Genomic DNA, 23960 nt, shown 5'->3' on the forward strand with positions numbered 1-23960 from the left:
TGGCTATCATTCAAAATGTGTGTGTGTATCTATACATATATATATATATATATATATATATATATATATATATATAGATATAGATATATATATAGATATATATAGCTATAGACCTCCTAAGATTAGGAACGATGGAACCTGTCCCTCCAGTGCAGGAAGGAAAAGGGCTTTGCTCTAGACTTTTTCTGGTACTCAAAAAGATGGACCTTGGAGACCTTTACTGGATTTATCCTTCCTAAACAAATTCCTAAAAGTATCATCATTCAGGTGGCTATCCCTTCAAACTCTTCTCCCTTTAATCCCAGCCCAGGTCTATTTGGCCACTCTAGATCTAAAGGAGGCTTATCTCCATATTCCCATAAAACCCTCCAACAGAAAATTCTTACATTTTACTGGACCCTGCTCTCATTTTCAATTTACAGCATTGGTTTGTCTCCTGCACCCAGGGTATTCACAAAATGCCTAGCCCCAGCCATTGCTTACTTGCAGGACCAAAGGTGTCCAAATCTATCCCTACCTAGATGACGTTCTCCTTTTAGCAGAAGCAGAAGACCTCCTTCAAAATCATCTCAGGTTCACCAATCTGCAAAACCTGGGTTTCACCCTCAACTTAAATCCTCCTTACTCCCGCAGCAACAAAAAAATCTGTCTGGGCTGCAGGATCAGGACAGACCTGATGCGGACTTTCCATCCCCAGGACCAAGTCCTGTCACTCTCCAGTTTCTTCAAAAACCTTTTACTAGCTCCTTAGATAAGACAATTCCTGCAACTCCTGTGTGTAATGGCAGCCACCATACCTATGCTTCCCCTAGCAAGAATGCATATGCCAAAGTTCAAGTGGTAAGTGAAAAACATGTGGTCACAACACCAACACTCCCTAGAGCAACAAATTCCCATTCTGCCCTGCCTCAAAACAGAACTAATGTGGTGGAGTTAGCAAATCCTTCACAACCTGGGACTACCACTTCAGATCCCCTCCCCAACCCAAATTATGCATACATATGCATCAGGCCTAGGGTCTGAGACACCTTCCAAGGTTTCAAGGTACAGGAGGCATGGAATCCTACCCTTCAAAAGAAGCATATCAATATAAGGGAAATGAGTACAGTTCTTCTGGCCCTGGAGACATTTCTTCCTCTTCTCCAACCTGACCCCCTTCAGGTATTCACAGACAACACCACAGTAATGTGGTATCTCAACAAATGAGGGAACAGAGCTTACCTCCTATGCAGGATAACTATACAAATTTGGGTCCTCACTCCCAGGCACAACTTAACCCTGCAGACCTCATGCATCCCCTCTCAGGACGACAAAAGAGAAGATATTCTCAGCAGAACATTCTCCTCTACAGCACGAGTAGATGTTGAACAGGGAGACCTTTCTAGACATTGTCTACCTGTGAGGCACACCAAGTGGATCTCTTTGCTTCCCCCCAGAACAGACAATTGAGCAAATTCTGCACCAAGGATCACTCTCTATTTGCCTGGAGAGTGGATGCCTTCAGCATTCTTTGGAAGGGACTGTTTCTATACACTATTCCACCCATCCCACTAATCCAAAAGGTCCTACTGAAAATCAAAAAAGACCAACCAAAAATCTTGCTGGTGACTCCCTACTGGCCAAGGCAACACTGGTTCCGCTACTTCTCTCATTAGGCAAGGGTGATCACCACAAGTTACCTCAGAAGGTGGACCAACTCACACAACAAAAGGGAACTCTAATTCACCCTCCCCAATAGATGAGGCGTAACCCTCTGGGTGATGAACTTCTAATCCCTTTTAGACACCATTTCTCAGAGGAAGTACTTACATTCTTGAGGAAGGCCAGGAAACCTGCTACTAGGAAATCATATTTATCAAAATGGGAGAGACTTTCCAAATGGTGTCAGAATAAGGACAGGGAACCCGGCCAACAGACCCAGCCCTAGTCCTTGCCTGTGTTTGTAAACTCATTAAGGATGGCCTTTCCTACTCTTCAGGGAAAGTCCACCTTTCAGCCATTTCATGTTGCCTATATCTAGATCCCCCTTTGCTATCCAGGATGTATGTAAAACTTTTCCTGAGAAGGATCTTACACATCAGACCACCTAGAAAACCCATCCCACCACCCTGGGACTTAAACTTCATTCTGGAAAAACTAACACTGGCCCCATCTTAGCCAGCTAGCACTGCTACGCTCCAAATGTGTACATGGAAGACTGTCCTGCTGGTGGCCATTACTTCCGCTAGGAGAGTGTCAGAGTTACAGGCCCTCATGGCCTGCCTCCCTACACCACATTCCACAAGGATAGGGTAAGTACTTTCTCTTTGCGAAAACACAGAAGACTGGTCAGAAATCTGCTATTATTACAGTGCAATGCTGATCCTTAGTGTTTGACCCTGGTGGGCATGTTAGCTTACTTACATGTCCACCTCCAAAGGCTTGGATAGAGATTGGTAGAAATATTGATTGCATCTACTAGGGAGACTATCTTGTTGCTGCATCCTGGAGGATTAGCAACACACGTAGGATAATTATTTAGAGGTTTAAAGGATCCCTTAGTCTGCACTTCATAAATTGCTTCTTCCCTTCTGGTATGACTGAGGTAACTGCTGCAATATTTTGTTGAGTTCCCCGCAAGATTCTGTGACTCTTGAAGAACACCCTCATGAGGTTGAAAGAGCTTTTTTTAAAATTGAAAATGATGGAAATATCTAGTAACAGAGACTTAGCTCTTTTAGTCCTGGAGGAGAGCAAAAGGTCACTGCGGTTTCATAAAGACAAGACTTCCCTTAACACCAGTTCCTTGGAGGAGAGCAAAAGGTCACCGCGGTTTCACAAAGACAGGACTTCCCTTAACACCAGTTCCTTTTTTCATGCCTAAACTATGCCATTTACCTCCCACTGTTTTTCCGTAAACCTCAGAACAGTGGAGGAAGGGACGTTGTATTCTTTACGTATGCATAGGCAACAGAGATATTTAGACGAGACAAACCATGTTAAAATATACAAATAACTGTTTGTGTCCTGTGTAAAAGACAGGGAAGGGAAACCTGAAAATAAACAAACATTATCTGTGGTTTGTACATTATATCTGCTGTTGCTTTTCTGCCTTTGGAAAGCCAGTACGGGAAAATGTAATAACCCAATCAGCTAGAGCATCAGCAGTCGCCACAGCATTCCATGGGGGGAGGTGTTGATATCCATCAATTTTGTAAATTGCCATTTTGTCTTTAATCCACATTTTTTCAAGACATTATTTTCGGGATGCTTTTGCTAAACTGCAAGTCTTCTAACTTAGAGCCTAACCATGTCCATACATCCAGTAGGCTAGTTCCCTAGGAGTCGTTCCATTGATGAGGTCTGCAGCAGTGAACATAACACCGCTGTGAAAGCAATTTACAGTAATTGTAGATGTTCACGTAGAGTTGCTGTTACAGTCAGTGTTTCTTCTCACCATCCCATTTCTCACCTTTCTTGGGCATCCTGGATTTGGAGTGAGTACCCTGTACCTTGTTCCTCACTTTCTGTCTCATCTCTTTACCAAGCTCCCTCCTGCTTTGAACTTGCATGAATCCCAATGAGTGAGATTAGGACCTTGTGTGTGGGGCTTCTTGTCATGTCCCACCCCAAGTCCTCTCTGTCTCTGTTTCTCTAAGTTTTTCTCGGACCATTTGTGCTTTGGAGCCTGGGACAGACTCTGTACATCCAGAGCAGAAGGCTGTAAAGATAACATTGGCCAGTTACCTCTGTTAATACCACAAAATTTCTGATGCCCAAGTGGGGTTGGTCAGACAAGTCCATGGGGAAACTACAGCTCTAAAAGTCTAGCCAACATCTCTGCTTGCTGTCAGTGTATGCCATTGACGAGGACTGCAACAATGGGTGTACTCTGATTTCTGTAGTTAGAAGTAACGCAAGCTATACTTTTCCAGAGTTCTGGTATTCTGACTGTGATTGTTTGACTGAAAATTGTCTTACTAATTGTTAAAATCTGAGAATCTATCTTTCATAAAGCTGGTTATAAGATCCCTTGTTATATGAGGCAGTTCGGTAAGAAAAAATTGGATTTTTCATTTAAAATATAAACTGCTAGTTGTTAGACTTTGGTATATTTTCATGTTTGTGTTGTTGAAAGTATTTAATTGTTTTCTAGATTCATAGTCGTTACGAAGGAAAGGATATTTCCAAACACAAAAGGAATCTTGCAATTGCTGGTGGTGTTACATTGTCTGTTATTGTTTCTCCTGTTGTAGCAGCAGTTACTGTAGGTAAGTTGTTACTTTTACATATTGAAACATTAACCTTCTTAATGCCATTTCTACTGGATATGTTTGAACCAAGGTCTAGTATTGAAAGTCTTCATGTTTAACTGTTGAAATTTTCTCTCTACTGTCCCAGTTATCAGCTGTTTTAACCCTTCATTTGTCTCATTTGCTCAGTAGTGCTACATGTACCTTGCATATCATAATGTCAAGCTGTGGTGTAGAAAATGCAAGTGCCTACCTCTACATTCATCATTATTTTAACCCTGCTCACACTTTCAGTATTGCTCCTATGTTCATCATGAAATGTTGCTGCATTTGATACCCAATAACATGCTGTTCCTCCTGTTTGACAGATTACCAAGAGCCTGCAATAGTTGGACTTTTAGTGAAAACCTTCCGCTGAGTGACCAGAGCTCACCATCTTTCATCCTACCCCAAGGATTAGGTCAGGTCCCACATGTGGTACTTATTGTTAGCACTTAAAATTGAGGACTCTTACAAGGCTCAGGAGGGATTTTGATGGTCAAGTGGAAGATGTTGAAACTTCATGCTTGGGATTACAGGACTAGTCCAGGCACTGGAATGCAGAAAGTTGTTTAGTGTGTGCTGTCTTTTTATTTGTATCATTAAACCTTTTTTGCTGCCTATGGCATGCAGCTGTGAAAACCCACCCATTCAGAACACAGTCTGATGCCAGTGTCAAGTTCTACACCGGCTTCCCCATTTTGTGCCAACACTAGCCCATTGTATGTTTGGTGCCATAGATTCATAGGCAAGTACCAGGTAGGCTGCTCTTTTGGGCCATTTTAAGCCTATCCAGTTACCCTTTTTGGGTTCAAAATAACCAATCCCATTTGGTATAGATCGGTTTCATCTATTCCATGGGTGATAATTATATATTACCTCTAATGAAAATAACTAGGATCATACCATAGATAATAGGAGGGGATCCATGCATGGGAGAAGGCGTTTAGGAGCTGCTTCTGTCCATTAGTAGTACATGGGGTGGTCCTGGGGTAAATTTGCTGTTTTCTATTCATAGATCTAAGATTTTTTAGTAATTCCTTTTTGGCAGCCACCAGAATTAAGCTTAGCAAGGCTTTACTATTTCTAAGCAATTCCAATGCTATATCCCAGCTCTGTCATTTAGGTTCTTAGGTGTTTACTAGGCTAATGACAACAAGGACCTTTTTAATCCTGGCCATGCATACCAAATCTCTGTCAAGTTCTGGTACCCTTGATATAAGTATAACCAGTGTCTTGGGAGGTGAAATATTTAGATGCAGTGCCGTGGGAGATGAACCATTTACAGGCTGCCTGTATCCATTGAATATATAGGTGCCAAACCAGGGATGAATTTCCTGTTCTCCATCTAGTTGTCCAAGTTATTGAACTGGATTAGGGAGAAACTCTGCTTTACATGGATAGGGGGCCTGTTCCAGAGAAGGGGTAGTCTCTGGGATACATACCTGTCTTACCAGCAGATCCTGTTTATATCACAGGCAAGGTTTAAGTCTGTAGAATAGAATGGGTAATTCTGGTGCTGCTTTGCGGATATGCAGGAGGTTCATCAGAGTGGGGTCTGACAATGCCTTGTATGCCAGGCATACATCTCCCCTCAAGAGCCTGTAGGAGACAGAATACAGGGATAGGTTTTTGAGACAGTCTGCGTAGAACATGTTACTTACACCCTCTATTTTTTAGTGAGGAACCTCTTTGGACATTTTAATTGTTGGATATGCCTGGGTAGGTACATATTAAAGGGAGCATTGTACTCCATGTTAGGTCTGATGAATGCCGAATGCAGTGGAACAAGACTTCCTTGGACCTAGATGCCAGATCGCTGTTTATAAGTTGCACTCAGTTACTTGCTCAGTATTCCCAGCAGAGTACCCTGTAGGGAATTTTTAAAGTCTTCCAACTCATGTCATCCTATTGTTTCTCTGTGAATTGCTTATCTAATCTGTCATTTTTTTCTGATACCTTCTGATTCCTGTAGTTATCAAACAGTATTTTATATGCCCTACTAATTATCCATTTAACAGCAGCTTCTGCTCTAGATTCAACTAAAAGCGGAATCAGTGCAGATCTTTCACTTGGAATTCCCTGTCCCTTTTACATTGTTTCACAACTACGTAAGAAATGCACCAAACAACCAAACCACAAAATTATGCAGCAGAAATCAAGTCCTCGGCTCGAACAGGGCGAAAATACTCAGGAAATCCTTTCAAAAAGTGTAGAAACTCCAAGACCAGTAAAAGCACAAGTTTATTGACACGACACAATACACTCCATAAATCAATAGTGGTTAAGCGCTTTCATCTGAATCCCTCAGACTTCATCAGAACCAAGATTATCACTTAAGACAACCCTTATAAACTTAATTAGGCGCCAAAAAGTCATATTGAATTACTAATAATTTTTAAAGAAACATTTTGTTACATATATATATATTGTTAAAAACTTGGTAAGACATGTAAATTCCTTATAGTGCATGTATAAACAAGTAGTATTTAAAATAGTATTTAAAATACTATATATTAATGCTCTAGTTCCTACTTACTCAGTATTCCCAGCAGAGTACCCTGTAGGGAATTTTTAAAGTCTGCCAACTCATGTCATCCTATTGTTTCTCTGTGAATTGCTTATCTAATCTGTCATTTTTTTCTGATACCTTCTGATTCCTGTAGTTATCATACAGTATTTTATATGCCCTACTAATTATCCATTTAACAGCAGCTTCTGCTCTCGATTCAACTAAAAGCGGAATCAGTGCAGATCTTTCACTTGGAATTCCCTGTCCCTTTTACATTGTTTGTATTCTACTAATCCTTGATAGGGAAGGCAGTCCAAATGTCTTTACCTCCTCCCATTCTTTTGCTTTTCCCTGTCTTATTATTTGGTCCTAATACCTTGGCTCTTTTGACAGCTTCCTCCAGTAAATTCCAGCCCCATGCTTGCCTATTCTCTTTACCCCTCATTGCAGTCATGCCTATTGGCAGAATCGTCTTTCTCCATTCCCATGTTGGCTGTTCTTACTGTACGTACTGATGCTATGTGAATGTAATACTCTGACTGTTATTCTTAAGGATCTGTGTCCAAAATGCCATTCTCTTATTTCTTGAACCCCCCCCCCCCGCTTCACAGTCGTACCTTTCAATTTTAAATTATAGCTTTCTGCTTATGTTATGTATAACAGCCTTAACTGTGCAGCTCTGAAATATCCCTTCAAATCAGGTAACCGTAAACAACTTTGTTCCACTAGAAGAATCAACTTATCCCACTTGACTCTTACCCTCCCATATAAAATCCTTCAACTCTTATTACTGTCCACAATTTCTATGGTTGATAAAACAAAAAAAAATGTCTGACTTGTGTATAAAACTAAGTAGCTAAACACATTTTATTGATTGTATCTTGCTGTCTACATCCATAGGCAAGAGCTTCCAGTTTCTTAATCTTTGTATTTTTTTTGTTTAATCTCTTCCCACAAATCTGGCTGCTATAAAGTGTCTTAATCCATGATCCTAAATACTACATTTTATCAAGTCCACATAAATATGGGTATTGTTGAAGCCTTTGTTTTATCTTCATTAATGTTATCATCCGGGGAAAATAAACAGAACCGTCTCAAAATGGTTCAACAACACTGAAATCCTGTTTTCTTGTTTCATTGGGCACAAAATAACATTTGCAAATAAAACCATCTTTCCTTGAATACCATACCAATTGTATTCTTGATTGTTTAAGTCCCATATTTTCTTTTCCAGTGAATATAAATGTAATGCAAATAAATGTTAAAAAGGACACCTCTGCCTCGTTCCTCTGTTCAGAAACAACTTCTCAGAGAGGAACCTTCCCACTTGGATTTTTACTTCGTCTCTCATGTAGCCTCCTAATTAAACTTACTGCATCAGGAAATGCAAATGCTTCCATTGTCCTACTCCTAAAATCCCAGCTTACTCTGTCAGATGCTTTCTCTGCATCAAGACCCACAGCAGCTGAACTGTCATAATTCTGTTTCCCTCTGGATCATCGTTGTTGAATTCATGTTATCAAATGTTTGCCTCCTGCACAAAACCACACTGATAGTTTCAATTTTGGCAACACATCTGCCATTCTTTTAGCCATTATAGACATACACACTTTATAATCATGGTTTAAAATTGAAATGGGGCTGTATGAAGCTGGATCTAATGGGTCTTTAGCATATTTAGTTGTCACAGCCACCACAGCTTTCTTTCAGGATCTTGGTGCTTACCCCCATTTTAAAATACTCTTAAAATCTTCCAGATCTTTCACTTCCTTTCCTTCCGTCTTAGGTTCCAAACTTCCACCGAAATACCATCCATTCCTGAAGAGTTTCCTGCAGATTGGTTATACAAAATAATTTTTATCTCGTCTCCTATCTTGATTGTTGAGCCTCATCTACCTCTAACCTTGGCATATTTAATTATTCCATAAATATTTTCCATTTGTGCTTTTTCTTGATTCCCCCACTTATCTGCTTTTTACAGATTTACATAATTTTTTTGAAATATCTGTAATACCTGTACAGGGATCTCTGGTTCTTTTTCTTGTTATAGGCTCCCTAAGTTTGGCAGCAACCCTTTCTTCTTTCTGTTGCCTAAGTCATTGTGACAAAAGTTTTTGTGCTCAGAGGTTATAAAAAAAAAAAGTTGCTTAACAGCAATCTTTCTAAACTTTCATATTATACAGGTACCCCCTTATTTTCTCTGACACTCTGCGATTGCACCTCTTCTTGGTCTGAGAGATTCCCCTTATTCTGTAATGCTTCCAGCCTTTGTAAGCCCCTCTAAATTCTTGTTACTTAACCATATATGTTTTTCTTTTATTTCTACCCTATTTTTTTAAACTGTACTTTCATTTTTAATCTCACTAGCTGTAACTTCTGAAGTGCTTTCTGTCTTCCCAAATGACCCCAAATTATTTACACTAGCCGTTCCTTAAATCCTCCTCGTTTTTAACAGAAGGGGGAGGAAGCACCAGTGTCTCCTCTATTTCATTATCTTGCATTTTTATCTTTGTAATTATTGGTCTGTTATCTGAAATAGTTACTGAATGTGTGTCATGAGTTCTCAGTTAAATGCACATGTTCCTGTGAAATAATTTCTTACTGTTGGATCTCCTATCGAAATTAATAGAAGTACACTTCTTTTCCTTTGTCTCCAATATTCTGCTGGATATCCATTCTGAAATGTCGCCTGTAGCATTGCTATTTACACTTTTGCTTTTTTAATATAATTATTCTTTCCTTTGTGTAGAGACCATCATCATTATAAGTCGTTATTCAAATTTATTATATATGAGAGCTTTAACTGTCTTATTTCTAGCTTTTGTGATAGACGCATCCATTACATGTTTGGCAGGTTGATCCTTTATACATTTATTTTTCTTAACATTGGCTGCTATGTCGCATTGTACCGGACTTTTTGTTTTAATAAAAACCCTCAGGACACCTCACTAACCAGTTAACTTAATATAAACACAGACCGAAATTATATACATCTTCAAATAATGAAGTTTAATCCTCCCAATAAGAACAGTTGTCCCAGATGGACAGCTGCTACCACAGTCCCTAAACATCCTAGAGTTGAGGTTGTCCTTGGTAAGGTGCATGATGTTAGTGTTTCACTGTTCCAGTCATCACCTGTGTGTTATCCCTGCTGTGGTAGCCCTCGGTCGGCCCGAATACCAGAGTCAGTGTGTGTGTGCCTGCTGCCGTCGCCTGTAGTCTGACGTTATGTAGTCAGTGCCATAAAACAAGGCAGCCGATGTCATTACATCAGTCTTTCTTGCTATGGAGCCCGTAGCAGAACCAGTTCGCACGAGTGCCAGTCGGTTGCTACCAGAAGTTGAATTTCAGCAGAAAATGTCTAAAGCTAAGTACCCCATTGGGGACCCTTTTTTCTTGCACTAACCGATGTCCGAAAAAGTTAACAATTGTCACGCCTGTGAAAAGCAGATCCCACACGGAGACTTTCATTCTTAACTGCATCACTTGTTTAGGCCCAGACTGCGATGTCCCTCTTTGCCGGTTCTGTGCCCTCTTTAATGCGAGAACCATTTGCCATAGAGCTCTTTTTGTCGACAAATATTTTTGTGTTCCGTCTTCGAATTCCGATATGGCATCAGTCAGCCTACAATCTGTTGACATTCTGAAAAATCGCAGAGATAAAGGTAGAGACAGACCACACAAGACTAAGCCTTCCGACATTACAGCTAAGCAAGTCGTCAAGTTATCCGGAATTCAGTGAGGGGCTTTTGCAGCCCCTGATGCCCGACTCGTTATCTGCGCAGGCCTCTGCCAAGACCCTTTCAGAGTCCAGTATGCCGCAGAAATCTACTTAGTCTTCCAAGCCCTTGGCTGTCTCTGCCTCGGTTGGGTCCGGAGCCACAACGCAGGGACTGGCTTCTGAGGAGACCTTTCCCACAACCGATTATAGACAAAAAATGATGTCTCCGCTTCTGACTACCGCTTCTCAGAGACCAAAGGATTCTCTCAGGCCTAGAAGTCAGGCCACGCCTAAGAAATCTGCCACCATCTTGCTACTGCTCCCCCACCCCAAGCACAAATTCTTAAAATGGCAGAGGATCTCATCTCCCTTTTCCAAGGTACTCAGGCCCATGCTCCTAAAAGGAAAAGGCATCCTTCTCCAGAAATTGACAGTCCAAGAGTCTGAGGAATTTTATTATTCTGCTTTGGAAGAGGAACAACATCCCTCAACTGTCTGCGGATTCAGATGCAGAGGAATCCATCCCTTCTGCCTTCCCGCCAGAGGACCTCTCATTTGGGGAAACCCTTTATTCCCTTCGGGAACATTTTCAATGGGGACCTCAAGACTTCATACAGTCTAAGAAACGACTTGGAGAGTTTCTGGACCTGCCCCAACACAGACCCCTGGCCATCCCACCTATTTTAGAAGTGGTGGATGATGTTTTCCGTGAGTCCAGCTTAGCCCCAGATGCCCTACCTCCTGCCCCAAGTAAACCTGATAGGTACTACAGAGTACCGGATTCTCACAAATACCTGTACAGGAATCCTGCTGCAGACCCTGAGGTCATTACACAGGGACTCAAAGGAGCTAAGACTAGTTCTGCCAAGAATCCTCTTCCTTCTGACAAAGTCTCTAGAGCTCTGGACAGATGGGGTAAGAAAGTATACACCTCTGCTACCTTAGCTGTCAGAACACTCAAGTGTCAGTTCCATATGTTAAAATATCAACAACACACTTTGGAACAATTAAAACAGAAGATTGCTACATCTCCTGACTGTGCCAACTGCAAAGAGCTTGCAGATTTACTGCACTCTGCTTGTCAAGTGGCCAAACACTTATTACAATGTGGCTATGATGCCCTAGAAGTCTCTAGCAGGGCAGCAGTAGCAGGATCTGGTATTAGGAGACATGCATGGCTGAAGGAGCATCCTCTCCCTGATAATGTCAAGTCTAAACTTTTTGATGCTCCCCTAGATAAGGAGCTCCTGTTTGGGGTAAAAGCAGAAGTGTTTAAAAAAATGGAAGACAAAGCAAAATCTATACAAACAGTAAAAGATTTTTTTCAAGTTCAAACTCCCAGATTCAGCAGGAACTTTCCTTCTAAGCACTGGGCCTTCCCTGCACCTAGCAGACAGGACTAAGGTAAGCCCCACAGGGACAGGCCATCCAGGCCCCTATCCCAGGGCCAGCAAAGAAGCGAACAGTGGATCACTTCCATCTCCTAAGGCAGGGAGTTCTAAGCCCCACTTCTATGTCAAGCACTCACAATGACTGTCCCCCTTCTATGGCACGCACTCACAATGACTGTCCCTCCCCCTCTGCTCTCCCTTCACTCATCAAAAGTTAGGAGGAAGGCTGACCCACTTCAGAGACAATTGGGTTTCTATAACCAGGGACCAGTGGGTCTTCAAAATAATTTCTCAGGGAAGCAAATTCTCTTTCAGCGAATTCCCAATTCTAAGAGGGTATCCAAACCTCTCCCCAAACCATTGGGCAGAGGCATTGAAACAGGTCCAATCTCTCGTATACCAGGGGGCAGTAGAACCTGTCCCGCAAGATCAAACAAAAAAATATTTTTATTCCAGGCTATTCCTTGCTCCCAGAAAAGAGGGCACTTGGCGCCCCATCCTGGATCTATCCAAACTGAACTCCTCCCTGGTGGTCCCCAAATTCAAAATGCTAACTTTACAGCAGCTCCTGCCTATGCTAACAAAAAATGCCTGGCTAGTTACACTAGACCTAAAAGATGCCTACCTCCCCATCCCAATCCAGGGAATCATGCAGAAAATTCCTGAGCTTCAGAGCAGGTTCATAACACTTTCAGTTCTCTGTGCTGCCCTTTGGCTTATCTACTGCTCCCAGAGTATTCACCAAATGCTTGGCCCTGGCTGTAGAATTCTGCAGACAGAGAAGTATACATATTTATCCTTGCCTGGACAACTGCCTCATTCAGGCAGAATGCAAAGAAAAGTTGCTGCAAGACCTTCTCTTAGTCAAATCACTCCTAGCTTCCCTGGGATTCACCATCAATGAGAAGAAATCAAAACAAAACCCCACCAGGAAAATTAGTTTCCTGGGAACTATGCTTCACACAGCATCCCAAATGGCCTTCTTATCCCCAGAAACGCAGAGCTTCCTGCCTCTCTACTTCACCCAGCTGGCTTCCAGAAGTCACCTCACTGCAAGGAAGTTCCTGCAAGTACTGGGATACATGACATCTTGCATTCTTCTTTGTCCCTCTCACCAGGCTTCACATGAGAAAACTTCAGTGGTACTTGGCCTTTGTGTCAGCACACTCAGTCCCTAGAAACCACCCTCCCTCTGATCCCATGTATAAGGGCTGAATTTCTCTGGTGGGCAGAGACCTGTGCCATGAACAAGGGTTTTCCCTTCATCCTCCGCCCTTCCAGCCAGACCATCACCACTGATACCTCAGACATTGCTCGGGGCACTCACCTAGCAGGCAGGTGCACCCAAGGCCTTTGGAATGCCCAGCAACTTCACTTGCACATCAGTCAGAAATTATGCCAGTGCAAAAGGCTCTGACTTCCTTCCAACCCCCATCTCAGGCCAGGGGTTCTACTTATAAAAAAAACAGACAACATCACAGTGATGTGGTATATCAACAAGCATGGGGGGCACCCAATCTTACCCCCTTTGCAGGCTAGCCATGAGTCTCTGGCTTACAGCCACCTCCATGGGGCTACACCTAATTGCCCAATACCTACCAAGGGTCAACAACACACTGGCAGACCACCTAAGCAGAAACTTACTGGACCCCCCACGAATGGCCGCTCCACAGGGAAAACTTTCTGCAAATCACTCAGGGGTGGGGGACTCCAGAAGTGGATCTCTTTGCCTCACACCTCATCCACCAGCTGCAAAAGTTCTCTTATCAGGGAGTATCACCTCCTTGCATGGAAGGTGGATGCCTAGACCTTCCCCTGGAACTCCCTCTTTGTGTACGCGTACCCTCCTCTACCCCTTATTCCCAAGGTTCTGATCAAAATAAGAGAGGAGAGACCAAAGGTCATCCTCATTGCTCCAGATTGGCCCAGATAGCATTGGTACCCTTTATTACGCAGCCTGACCTTACAGCCTCCCCTGATCTCAGACCCCTTGACCCAGGAGAGGGGGAAGGTACTGCACACAGACCTACAGATTCTCAACCTTTCAGCATGGCTTATACACTAAAAGCTAACCAAGGAATACCTGTTAAGCAACCAGGTCCTAGACATAATCACAAAGGCCAGAAGGCCCAGCACGAGAAAATCATATGCAGGAAAATGGAAATGATTCTGCTCCTGGAAATGATCCAAAGGGGACAGTACCTCCCAACCTTCCATCCCTCTCATCCTGGATTACCTAGCAGAGTTGCTCAATAGTGGCCTCTTTTCCTCCTGTATTAAAATTCATACCTGTGCCATTTCTGCCCATTATAATTTAGACCCACCCCTCTTCTCTCATCCTTTTGATTAAGCAATTCCTCAGAGGGGCTTCTAATATCAGACCTCCCAGAAGCCCTCCCATGCCACCCTGGGACCTGAATTATGTGCTAGAAAAACTAACCTTACTTCCTTTCAAACCTGCTGCTTCTACAGAATGGAAATACCTTTCATGGAAGACTGTCTTCCTCCTAGCTATCACCTCAGCCAGAAAGGTTTCAGAACTTCACGCTCTTATGGCTGTCGAGCCCTTCATCATTTTCCATGCAGACAGTCTTCCTGAGGGCTTAACCCCTCCTTTATGCCCAAGGTAGTATCTGATGTGACCCTTAACCAGGCCATGCACTTTCCTACCTTCTTTCCCAACCCCCAAAACAAGGGAAAAGGATTCTACACTCACTAGACGTGCACAGACAACTCAGATACTATCTGGACCACACTAAGCCATTCAGAAAAACAAACCAGCTACTTGTAAGCTTTACTCCAGGGGCAAAGGGGAAGCCCATCTCCAAACAAACCATTTCCAAATGGATTTCATACTGTATCCATTTCTGCTACAGACTACATCGGAAACCCACCCCTAAGTCTATCCGATGTTCTTTGTGTTTCACTGTTGCAGTCATCACACTTGGGGTCATCTGCCTGCAGGTAGCCCTCAGTCGGCCCGAATACCAGAGTCTTGGGATTTCTGCGTCTGATGCTGTTGCCTCTTCCATGATGTCAGGTCGTCAGGGGTGTAAAACATGCAGCCAACGCCATTACATCAGCTTTTCTTGCAGTGTGGGAGCCCGAAGCAGAAGCAGTTTGCAAGTGCCAGTCGGCCGCTTCCTGAAATATTCGTTTTTCGAGTTTCAAACCTGAAGTCTTCTAAAGCTAAGTACCCCATTGGAGATCCTTTTTTCTTGCTCTAGCCGATGTCAAAAAAAGTTAACAATTGTCTTGTCTGTGGAAAGCAAATACCACAGAGATTTTCATTCTTACTGCATCATCTGTTTAGGCCCAGACCATGACGTTCCTTGCTGTAGGCTTTGTGCCTTGTTTAACGCCCAAACTATTTGTCGTTGGGCTATCTTTGTCGCTAAATTCTTTCACACTCGTTCTCCGTTTTCTGAAATGGCTTCCATAAGCCATCTGACTGTCGATCTTCCAAAAAAACGTAAGGATAAAGACAGACCGCATAGTTCCAAAACTGCAGGCGATGCTTCCGTAAGCTAGTCACCAGTTCGCTGGTAGTCAATGAGGCGCTTTCACAGCCCCTGATACTCACCTCTACAGATTCGCAGGCTTCTGCTGAGACCCATTTGGAGTCCGGTATACCGCGAGATGCTGCTTTGACTATGGAACCTGCTGATGTCTCTACCTTGGATGGGTCTGGAGGCACTGTGCAGGCACCGGCTTCTGGGGGTGTATTCCGACCTTCTAATGTTCGCATTAAACCGACAGCTTCATTTTTTACTAAAAATACTGAGTTTCTCAGGCCCAGAATTCACACTACGCCTAGAAAACCGTGGACCAAAGCACATTCTCAAGCTCTCTTGCCACAGAAACAAATGCTTAGAATGGCTGAAGACCTTATAAACTTAATTAGGGGAAGCAAGCCTTCCCCCTCTAAAAGAGACCAAATTGATTTTCCTTTGAATTCTACAGACCATGAGTCCGATGACTCTGATCCCTCTGATTACCAGAACATACCCTTATCTACCTATGAGGATTCAGATGCGGAGGATTCCATACCCTCTGCCTCCTCTCCAGAGGACTTTTCTTTTGGTGAAACCTTGCATACTTTAAGAGAGCATTTCCACTGGGAATGCCAGGACTACCCTCAGTCCAGAAAGAGAGACTGAGAATTTTTAGACTTGCCTCAGCACAGGCCTATAGCTATACCCCCTGTCCTGGACATTGTAAATGTCTTCATGGAATCCAGTCTTACTCCTGATACTTGACCACCAACTCCTAGAAAACCTGACAGGTACTACAGAGTACCTGACTCTGACAAATTTCTCTTTAAGAATCCCACTGCGGATCCAGGGACTATTTCCCAGGGACCTAAAGACATTAAGGCTACTACAGCCAAAAACCCTACCGCTTCGGACAGGGATTCTAGAGCTTTAGACAGATGGGGTAAGAAGGTGTATACCTCTGCAACTCTTGCCATCACTGCTTTGAATTGCCTGTTTCACATGTTGAAGTACCAGCAGCATATTATGGAACTAATTAAACAAAAAATGTTGTTGCTTCCAGATTGTACAGAAAATAAAGATTTACAACAGTTAATGCATTCTGCAAACCAAGTTAGTAAACATACTTTGCACTGTTGTTTTGATGCCTTAGATGCATCTTGCAGGGCTGCTGTCACTGGGTCTGTACTGAGAAGGCATGCTTGGCTGAAGGAGCAAATCTTGCCAGACCATGTCATAGCAAAATTACTAGATGCTCCATTAAACCAGGAAAGGTTGTTTGGCACAAAAGCAGAAGTTGCTCTTAAAAAGATGGAGGAAAAAGCTAAATCTATTCAAACTGTTAGATTTCTTACAGGTGCAGCATTGGCCTTCTAAAAACTGGTCCTTTCCAGTCCCTCCCAGGCATTCTCAGTCCAAACCCAGGGGCAACAGGCCAGAAAGAGTACAGTCTCAGGGTATGCAGAGATCTAAAAAATGGAGTGCTCCCTCCTCTAAAATAGGGAGTGGTAAGCCACCCCCTTATGGAAAAAGTTCACAATGACTTGTCTGTCTTCCTTCCCAGCAAAGCCCATGTGCTTGCACCCCTAGGAGGAAAACTCGCCCTGCATACACACAACTGATGTCCATTACCCAGGGCAGATGGGTCCTAAACATTGTATCCCAGGGATACAGATTCTACTTCCACTCACTGCCAACCCAAAACGGGTTGCCAGAACTTCCTCCAAACCAGTGGGCAGAGGCTCAAAAGTAAGTACTTTCTCTTCGCAGTAGCAGGGCTATTCAACCTGTGCCAATAGAGCAAAGGGGACAGGGTTTCTACTCCAGACTATTCCTGGTGCCCAGAAAAGAGAGCTCTTGGCACCCTATCTTAGATCTGTCAATTCTCAACAGCTTCCTAGTGGTCCCAAAATTCAAAATGTTGACTTTGCAACACCTTCTCCCTATGCTAACCAAGGACGCCTGGCTAATCACCCTAGACTTAAAAGAAGCATATCTGCACATCCCCATAAGGGAATCTTGCAGGAAATATCTAAGTTTCAAAGCAGGCTCTATCAGTTCTTTCCACTTCCCTTTGGCTTATGTACTGTGCCCAGGGTATTCACAAAGTGCCTGGCTCCAGCCATTGCATGCTGCAGGCAGATTGCCTGATTCAGGTGGACAGTCAGGAATTGCTACTGCAGCACCTGTCATTTGTAGAGAGACTTCTGACTTCCCGAGTACACCATCAACGAAAAGAAATCACAACCGGTGCCCAACTAAAAGATTGTATTCCTGGGAGCAAGCTTGAACACAACTTCCCATATGGCATTCCTCACTCCAGAAAAACAGGCTTATTTGACAAACTACTTCAAACTAATGACCATCATAACCTAGCTATCTGCAAGAAAAATATTGCAAGCCCTAGGGTTCATGGCCTCATGCATTCTACTAATTCCATATGCAAAACTGCATATGAGGAAACTTCAGTGGTACTTAAAAAGTCTCTGGTGTCAACATTTTCAGGACCTGGAAACACCGATTCCTATCATTCCTTGTCTAAGGGCAGAGTTCCTTTGGTGGGCAGAGGCATTCGCCACCCAAATCCTGACAACAGATGCATCAGACTATGCGTGGGGGGCTCACATGGCCGGCAAATGCATTCAAGGCAAATGGAGCCCAGAACAAATTCCCCTGCATGTCAATCAAAAAGAAATGTTAGCTGTACAGGATGTTCTGACAGCCTTCAAATACCTTATCCTTCCAGGACAACAACTGATAGACAAGACAACACAGTTACGTGGTACATAAACAAGCAGGGAGGGAACTCATTCCTACCCTTTATGCAAGTTAACCATGGCTCTGTGGAACACATCCCTGAGCAACCAAATGCACCTGCAAGCTCAATTCCTGCCAGGCAAACAAAATTCACTGTCAGATGACTTAAGCAGAAATCTACTGGACCCACACGAGTGGAAGCTGGAACCCAACTCATTCAAACTTCTAATCCACAGGTGGGAGACTCCAGAGGTGGACTTCTTTGCCTCCCACCAAAACTATCAGTTGAGCAACATTTGCACCAGAAATCCCCGCAGCCAAGCGTGGAAAGTGGATGCCCTATCCTTTACATGGGAAAACCTCTCAATTTATGCCTTCCCCCGCTACCTCTCCTCTCAAAAGTACTACTTAAGATCAAACATGACAGGCCAAGGACAGTCCTTATTGCCCCAGACTGGCCACGCCAGCACTGGTACCCACTCCTATGCAGTCTGACAGCAGTGTCATCCTTGCACCTACATCAGACACACACTCCCTGCTGTCCCAGCAGTAGGGACAGATTTTGCATCCGCAGCTGCAAATCCTGAACCTTGCAACCTGGCTTATCCCCTGAATACACCACCAGCAACCCTCAGCAAACAGATGCTGGACATCATCCTTGACGCCAGAAGGCCTAGTACTAGGAAATCCTATTCAGAAAAGTGGAAAATATATTGTTCTTGGAGCCAGTCTCAAGGAAAGGACACAGCTGTGCCCACCTTACCTCAAATCCTAGATTACCTAGCAGAGCTACTCCACAAAGGCCTATCCTTACCAGTTAAAATTCATGCATCTGCTGTCTCAGCTCACTACAATACTGAGCCACCTCTTTTATTCTCACCCTGTCATCAAACAGTTCCTGAGAGGGCTAACAATTTAAGGCCCCCAAGGAGAGTTCCCACCCCTGCCTGGGACCTTAACTTTGTACTAGAGAAGCTCACGCTTCCCCCTTTTGAGCCTGCTGCTACAGCAGAGGTAAAATTCCTCTCTTGGAAAGCAGCCTTACTTCTAGCCATTACTTCAGCAAGACGAAGTTATAGGCACTAATGGCTGTGGAACCCTTCATTATTTTCCATGCCGACAGGGTTTCCCTCAGGACTAACCCATCATTTATGCCCTACCCCACAGGGGATCAGAACTCATTCCACTAGGGCTACCTCAACCTCTGCAGCATTCCTCAGGGGAGTCCCTACCAGCGACATCCTAGAAGCTGCAACCTGGAGTTCTGTACACACCTTCACCAACCATTACCACTTACCTATTTTTTCTAAATCCAGAGCTGGATTTGCCACAGCAGTCTTACAAGGCCTTGCTAGCCCACCCCAATACTTCTTGACTGCCTCCACCCTTCCTCAGCTTTGGGAATCAACCCAAGTGTGATGACTGCAACAGTGAAACATGAAGAACATAGTACAGTTGTGTATACCTACCATAAATGTAGATGTTCGAGTGTATTCACTGTTGCAGTCCTGGTTACCCTCCCTCCAGCCCCCTGACTTGTCTATTCTTTCCACCTATCCTCTTTTTGGCCATATCTTATGGCAATGGCATTTACTTTTTACTGGAGGTGTTGCACACCATGTAATTATTTCCTATTTTGGGGGCTCCTGACATCTGGAGCAAGAAAAACTGATGTAATGGCATTGGCTGCATGTTTTATACCCCTGACAACCTGACGTCATGGAGGAGGCGACAACATCCGACGCAGAAATCGCAAGACTCTGGTATTAAGGCTAACTGAGGGCTACCTGCAGGCAGATAACCCCAAGTGTGATGACTGCAACAGTGAATACACTTGGAACATCTACATTTATGGTAAGTGTACACAACTGTACTTTCCCACTCCACTAGTGTAACCTCCACTTCCACTGCCTTTCTCAGAGGGGTGCCTACCAGGGGCATCTTGGAAGCGGCCACCTGGACCTCTGTGCATACCTTTACAAAGCATTACCACCTACCTCTCTTTTCTAAGTCTAGGGCAGGGTTTGCCTCTGCAGTTCTGCAGGGCCTTCTTACCCACACCTAGGGCTCAACCTATCCTTCCACCACTTTCCTCAGCTTTGGGAATCCTCCCACAGGTGATGACTGCAACAGTGAAACACAAACATAGTACAGTTGTGTACATTTACCATAAATGTAGATGTTCGAGTGTATTCACTGTTGCAGTCTTGGTTTCCCTCTCTCCATCCCTCATTTAACATCTTCCCCTAGGGGGACATAAACTTCCCAAGGTGACTTTTAGCCACCTGGACCACCTTTCCTTTTCCCTTTTTGCTTCTGATGGGTTAGGGCAAGAAAAACTGATGTAATGACATCGGCTGCCTTGCTTTGTAGCACTGATGACATGACATCAGACTACAGGCGATGGCAGCTGGCACACAAAAACATTGACTCTGGTATTTGGGCCGACCGAAGGCTACCACAGCAGGGATAACCCACAGGTGATGACTGCAACAGTGAATAAACCCAAACATCTACATTTGTGGTAAGTGTACACAACTGTACTTTGCCAATGGTTCTGCATTTGCTAATTGGTATCTCTTCTCTTTTAATATTTAATTCACCTCCAGATGTGAAAAGATGTTTGTATGCTTTCAGAAAACATCAACTTTTAGCCTTGCAGAAACAGTGCCCTGGCTTTTTTTATTGCCGTATAATCAGCTTGTCTTCATGGAAATGTAAGAGAGAAATGTAGCCCGCAGCTGCACACTTCTAAAGACAAGCTGAAACATTTATTGCTAAAGGAAGTCTTATTCTGTTTGGCGTTCTCATACTTGTTTCCACTTAAAACTTGTTAGATTAAGCCGAGGGTCTTACTCCAGGCATTCACTCGTACAAAAGTAAGAGAAAACATAGCTGTACCTATATCAAGATCTGTGTACTTTTGCACCCCATCACTTACATCAACAACCCAAGATTACAGCCTGTTAAGTTAAACATGCTTTTGTCTAGCATTTTTTTCTTTTTCTTTTGTTTTGCATTGTAAGGCCTGCATTTCTTAGTACTGAAGAAAGAAAAGGAACCTGTTTTCCTTTGTCTCAATCACATATAAGAGCTAAAATTACTTTACTGTAAAACATGCAGTTTATCATGAAAAGTTTCATAGAAATACTGATAAGAACAGAAATTCCTTTACTTACAAATGGCAATCTGAAGTCATTTTAATTCATCCCTCAACTTGATGGAGTCACATTTGAGGCTGTGATCTGACTCTGCCTACTCTTCCAGATCATCAGATCCTAGAACTCTCAAGCTCTTCCATTAACCCATAATGTCCCACCAACCTAACATACCTCGGATCTCATTTGTTGCCAGTAGATTTCAGACGTGGATTGCTAGCTCTCAAGCGTTTTTGGTGAACTCTTTGGATTTTCTCTTTCAGACTGTTTTTTGAGAGTTATTAATTTTGTGGCATTTCCCTCCCTCCTATAGTTTGCCTATTTTTTAGCATTCTTTCTGTCTTAGAGCTAAGTTACTAATCTGAAGTAGTTAACTTCATTTTATCTGCAACCTGTGGGTAAATGGATCCGTATCAGATCCGAGCCGGCAACTTTTTTTCTAGCATCTGCTCCAGGCTCCCAGATCTTCCCCTTATCCATAATGCCCTACTATCTCCTGTCTTCTCTCAGATCTCGTTTGCCGTGCCAGTAGTGTACATCATGGCCTCCTTTGCTCTGAGCTCAGGGATAGTAAGTGATATTTTTTTCTGGTATCTAGGTGTGCTTGAGTAAACTTTTTTCCCTTCCTCCCCTTGTGTAGTATCTCGCTTGGTCGTCGGTATTCAAAAAAAAAAAGTTTTGTATAGAGTAGGTAGTCCTGCCCTTCCCCTACCTGTGTTGTGTGTGGTTTTAGAGAGGTAGTGTTTGTACCTTTGAGTGCAGGACTATGGCTGACCAGCCGAAGCCTGTCTTTAAAAAATGTACAGTGTGTGGCCATAGGCTCTCCCCGGCCGATGGTCACACTCTGTGTGTAATTTTCTTGGGAGTGGCACATTTGTCCACTGAATGGTGCTGTCTGTTCTGGTTTTAACCCTAGGGCCCTGAGGGATCGTAAGGCCAAGCTTGTTGCCGAAGGCCTTCTCCCTGCTGCCATGCTGGAATCTGCCTCGGGCTCTGTCTCTAGTGTACCACCTCCCACCCAGACAGGGACTCAACCTCCCTCTTCTTCTGGCGATAGGTTTTCTAAGAACAAATCTTCAGTCAGTGTGGCTGACCAGGAAAAAGAAAGATAAAGAAAAAGAAAGGTGCAGAGAGGAAAGGGAGAAAAAGGACAGGCATCGTAAAAGATCCCCAGACAGTCAGCTCTTTCTCAGCCCCCCATTAAGACCATGAGGCCTGTTTCTTCACGGCTCCGGTCTCCTTGTTTCTCACCGCAGCCGTTGGAACATTCGGACCCGAGGCCTTCCTCCCCACTGTGCAGACCAGCCAGATCCGAGTTGGTGGCCTCTTTGAGGTCGACTCGGAACCTATCAGACATGGATATGGACAGGATGATGCGGAGATTTATTCAGACCCAAATTCAGATGGGAGTCTTGCCAGGAACGTCTCCCTCTGGAGGGGGGAACTCCATGCCTCTTTTCCGCCCCATCTCTCCTTCCCCGATCCATGCTTCGGGGCTCTTGGATCCAAGGTTTTTCGGAGCTGGTAGCTCGGCGCTGACGGTTCCTCCAAACTCGACTCCGGCTGTTACCTTGAGTTCCTCGGATCCGACTTGTTCGGATCAGAGTGACTGTCGGAGCTGCGGCCAAAGAGTTGGACCCGAGGGAATGGATTCTTTGGCTCCGACCTTTTCGGATCCGATCCGTTCCCTCAGACCTCAGGCTACTCTGGCTTCGGCTCTGGTCCCTGCTTCGGATCCAGGGAGGGCTTCTCCCTCGGCCTTCAAAGTGGTGGAGAAGGTTCTCTCCCAGGGATTGAGACCCCAGCCCATCCCCTCGGATACCACAGGCCCCCCTGGATTTGGCGACGACTCCCTTCATCCTGTCTCAGGGACGGCCCATGCCAGAGGATCCTCAGGTTAATTTTCCTGAGGAAAATCCTGCGACTCATGGATCCCCTTCTGAAAGTCCCACTGAAGAGGGTCACCGTAAGCGCAAGTGCAAAAGGAGGCACTTGGACTCACCCGAGTCCCTCACTACGGACACTGACTTAGATGGAGAAGGTTCCCCCAGGTCACCTCCCGAAGACGTCTCCTTCGGAGAAGTTATGGAGATCCTCCGCCAGAGGGGAGGTTGGTCAGCCCCAAAACCTTCTGGGGATGAGTCAGTGTTCCTGGAGGCCTTTGGCACGGGCCCATCTACTTCATGGGTGTCCCCAACAGCGGACGCTTTTGGTGGACCTCATCACCATGAGGGCATGGAAGGAACCTGACACCGTAGAGCCCATCCCCAAACACCCTGACAAGGTTTTATCTCCCCCTTCCGACAGACAACTCTGGTCAAAAGGAGCCCCAGTTGATGCTATGTTGGTTGCAGCGGCTACAAAGAAGGAACTAGCACAGGAGAGTTCTTCAGTCCACCCTCCAGACAAGGAGTCCAGGTCGGTGGATAGGTTTGGGAAACGTGTCTACTCCTCAGCGACCTATTCTATCCGTGAGCTGAATTATTTGGCACATGTGATTCGGTTTCAGCAAGACCTTGCTTCGGAATTCGCTGAGTCACCCCCAGAGTCTTTATCGCCGCAGGACAGAGTTCTTCTCGGCGAAAATGTCTACTCTGAAGTCAGTGTGAAACATGTCAATGTGGCTCCTTTCCCATGCCACAGAAAGAGCAGCTAG

The 23960-nt window shown here is 44.2% G+C and overlaps 1 protein-coding gene across 1 annotated transcript in view; it reads left to right on the forward strand.

Annotated features, from left to right (window-relative positions):
- RNF19A (ring finger protein 19A, RBR E3 ubiquitin protein ligase) overlaps positions 1–23960 on the forward strand; it is an 880338-nt gene that overhangs the window by 414523 nt on the left and 441855 nt on the right. Inside the window, exon 12 of the mRNA XM_044075162.1 lies at positions 4136–4250. Coding sequence (XP_043931097.1) covers positions 4136–4250 — 115 coding nt within the window. The remainder of the gene's footprint in view (positions 1–4135; positions 4251–23960) is intronic.

This window comes from Protopterus annectens, chromosome 6.part0, assembly GCF_019279795.1.
Source record: "Protopterus annectens isolate FY-2018-M chromosome 6.part0, PAN1.0, whole genome shotgun sequence".
Taxonomy (NCBI): Eukaryota; Metazoa; Chordata; order Ceratodontiformes; family Protopteridae; genus Protopterus; species Protopterus annectens.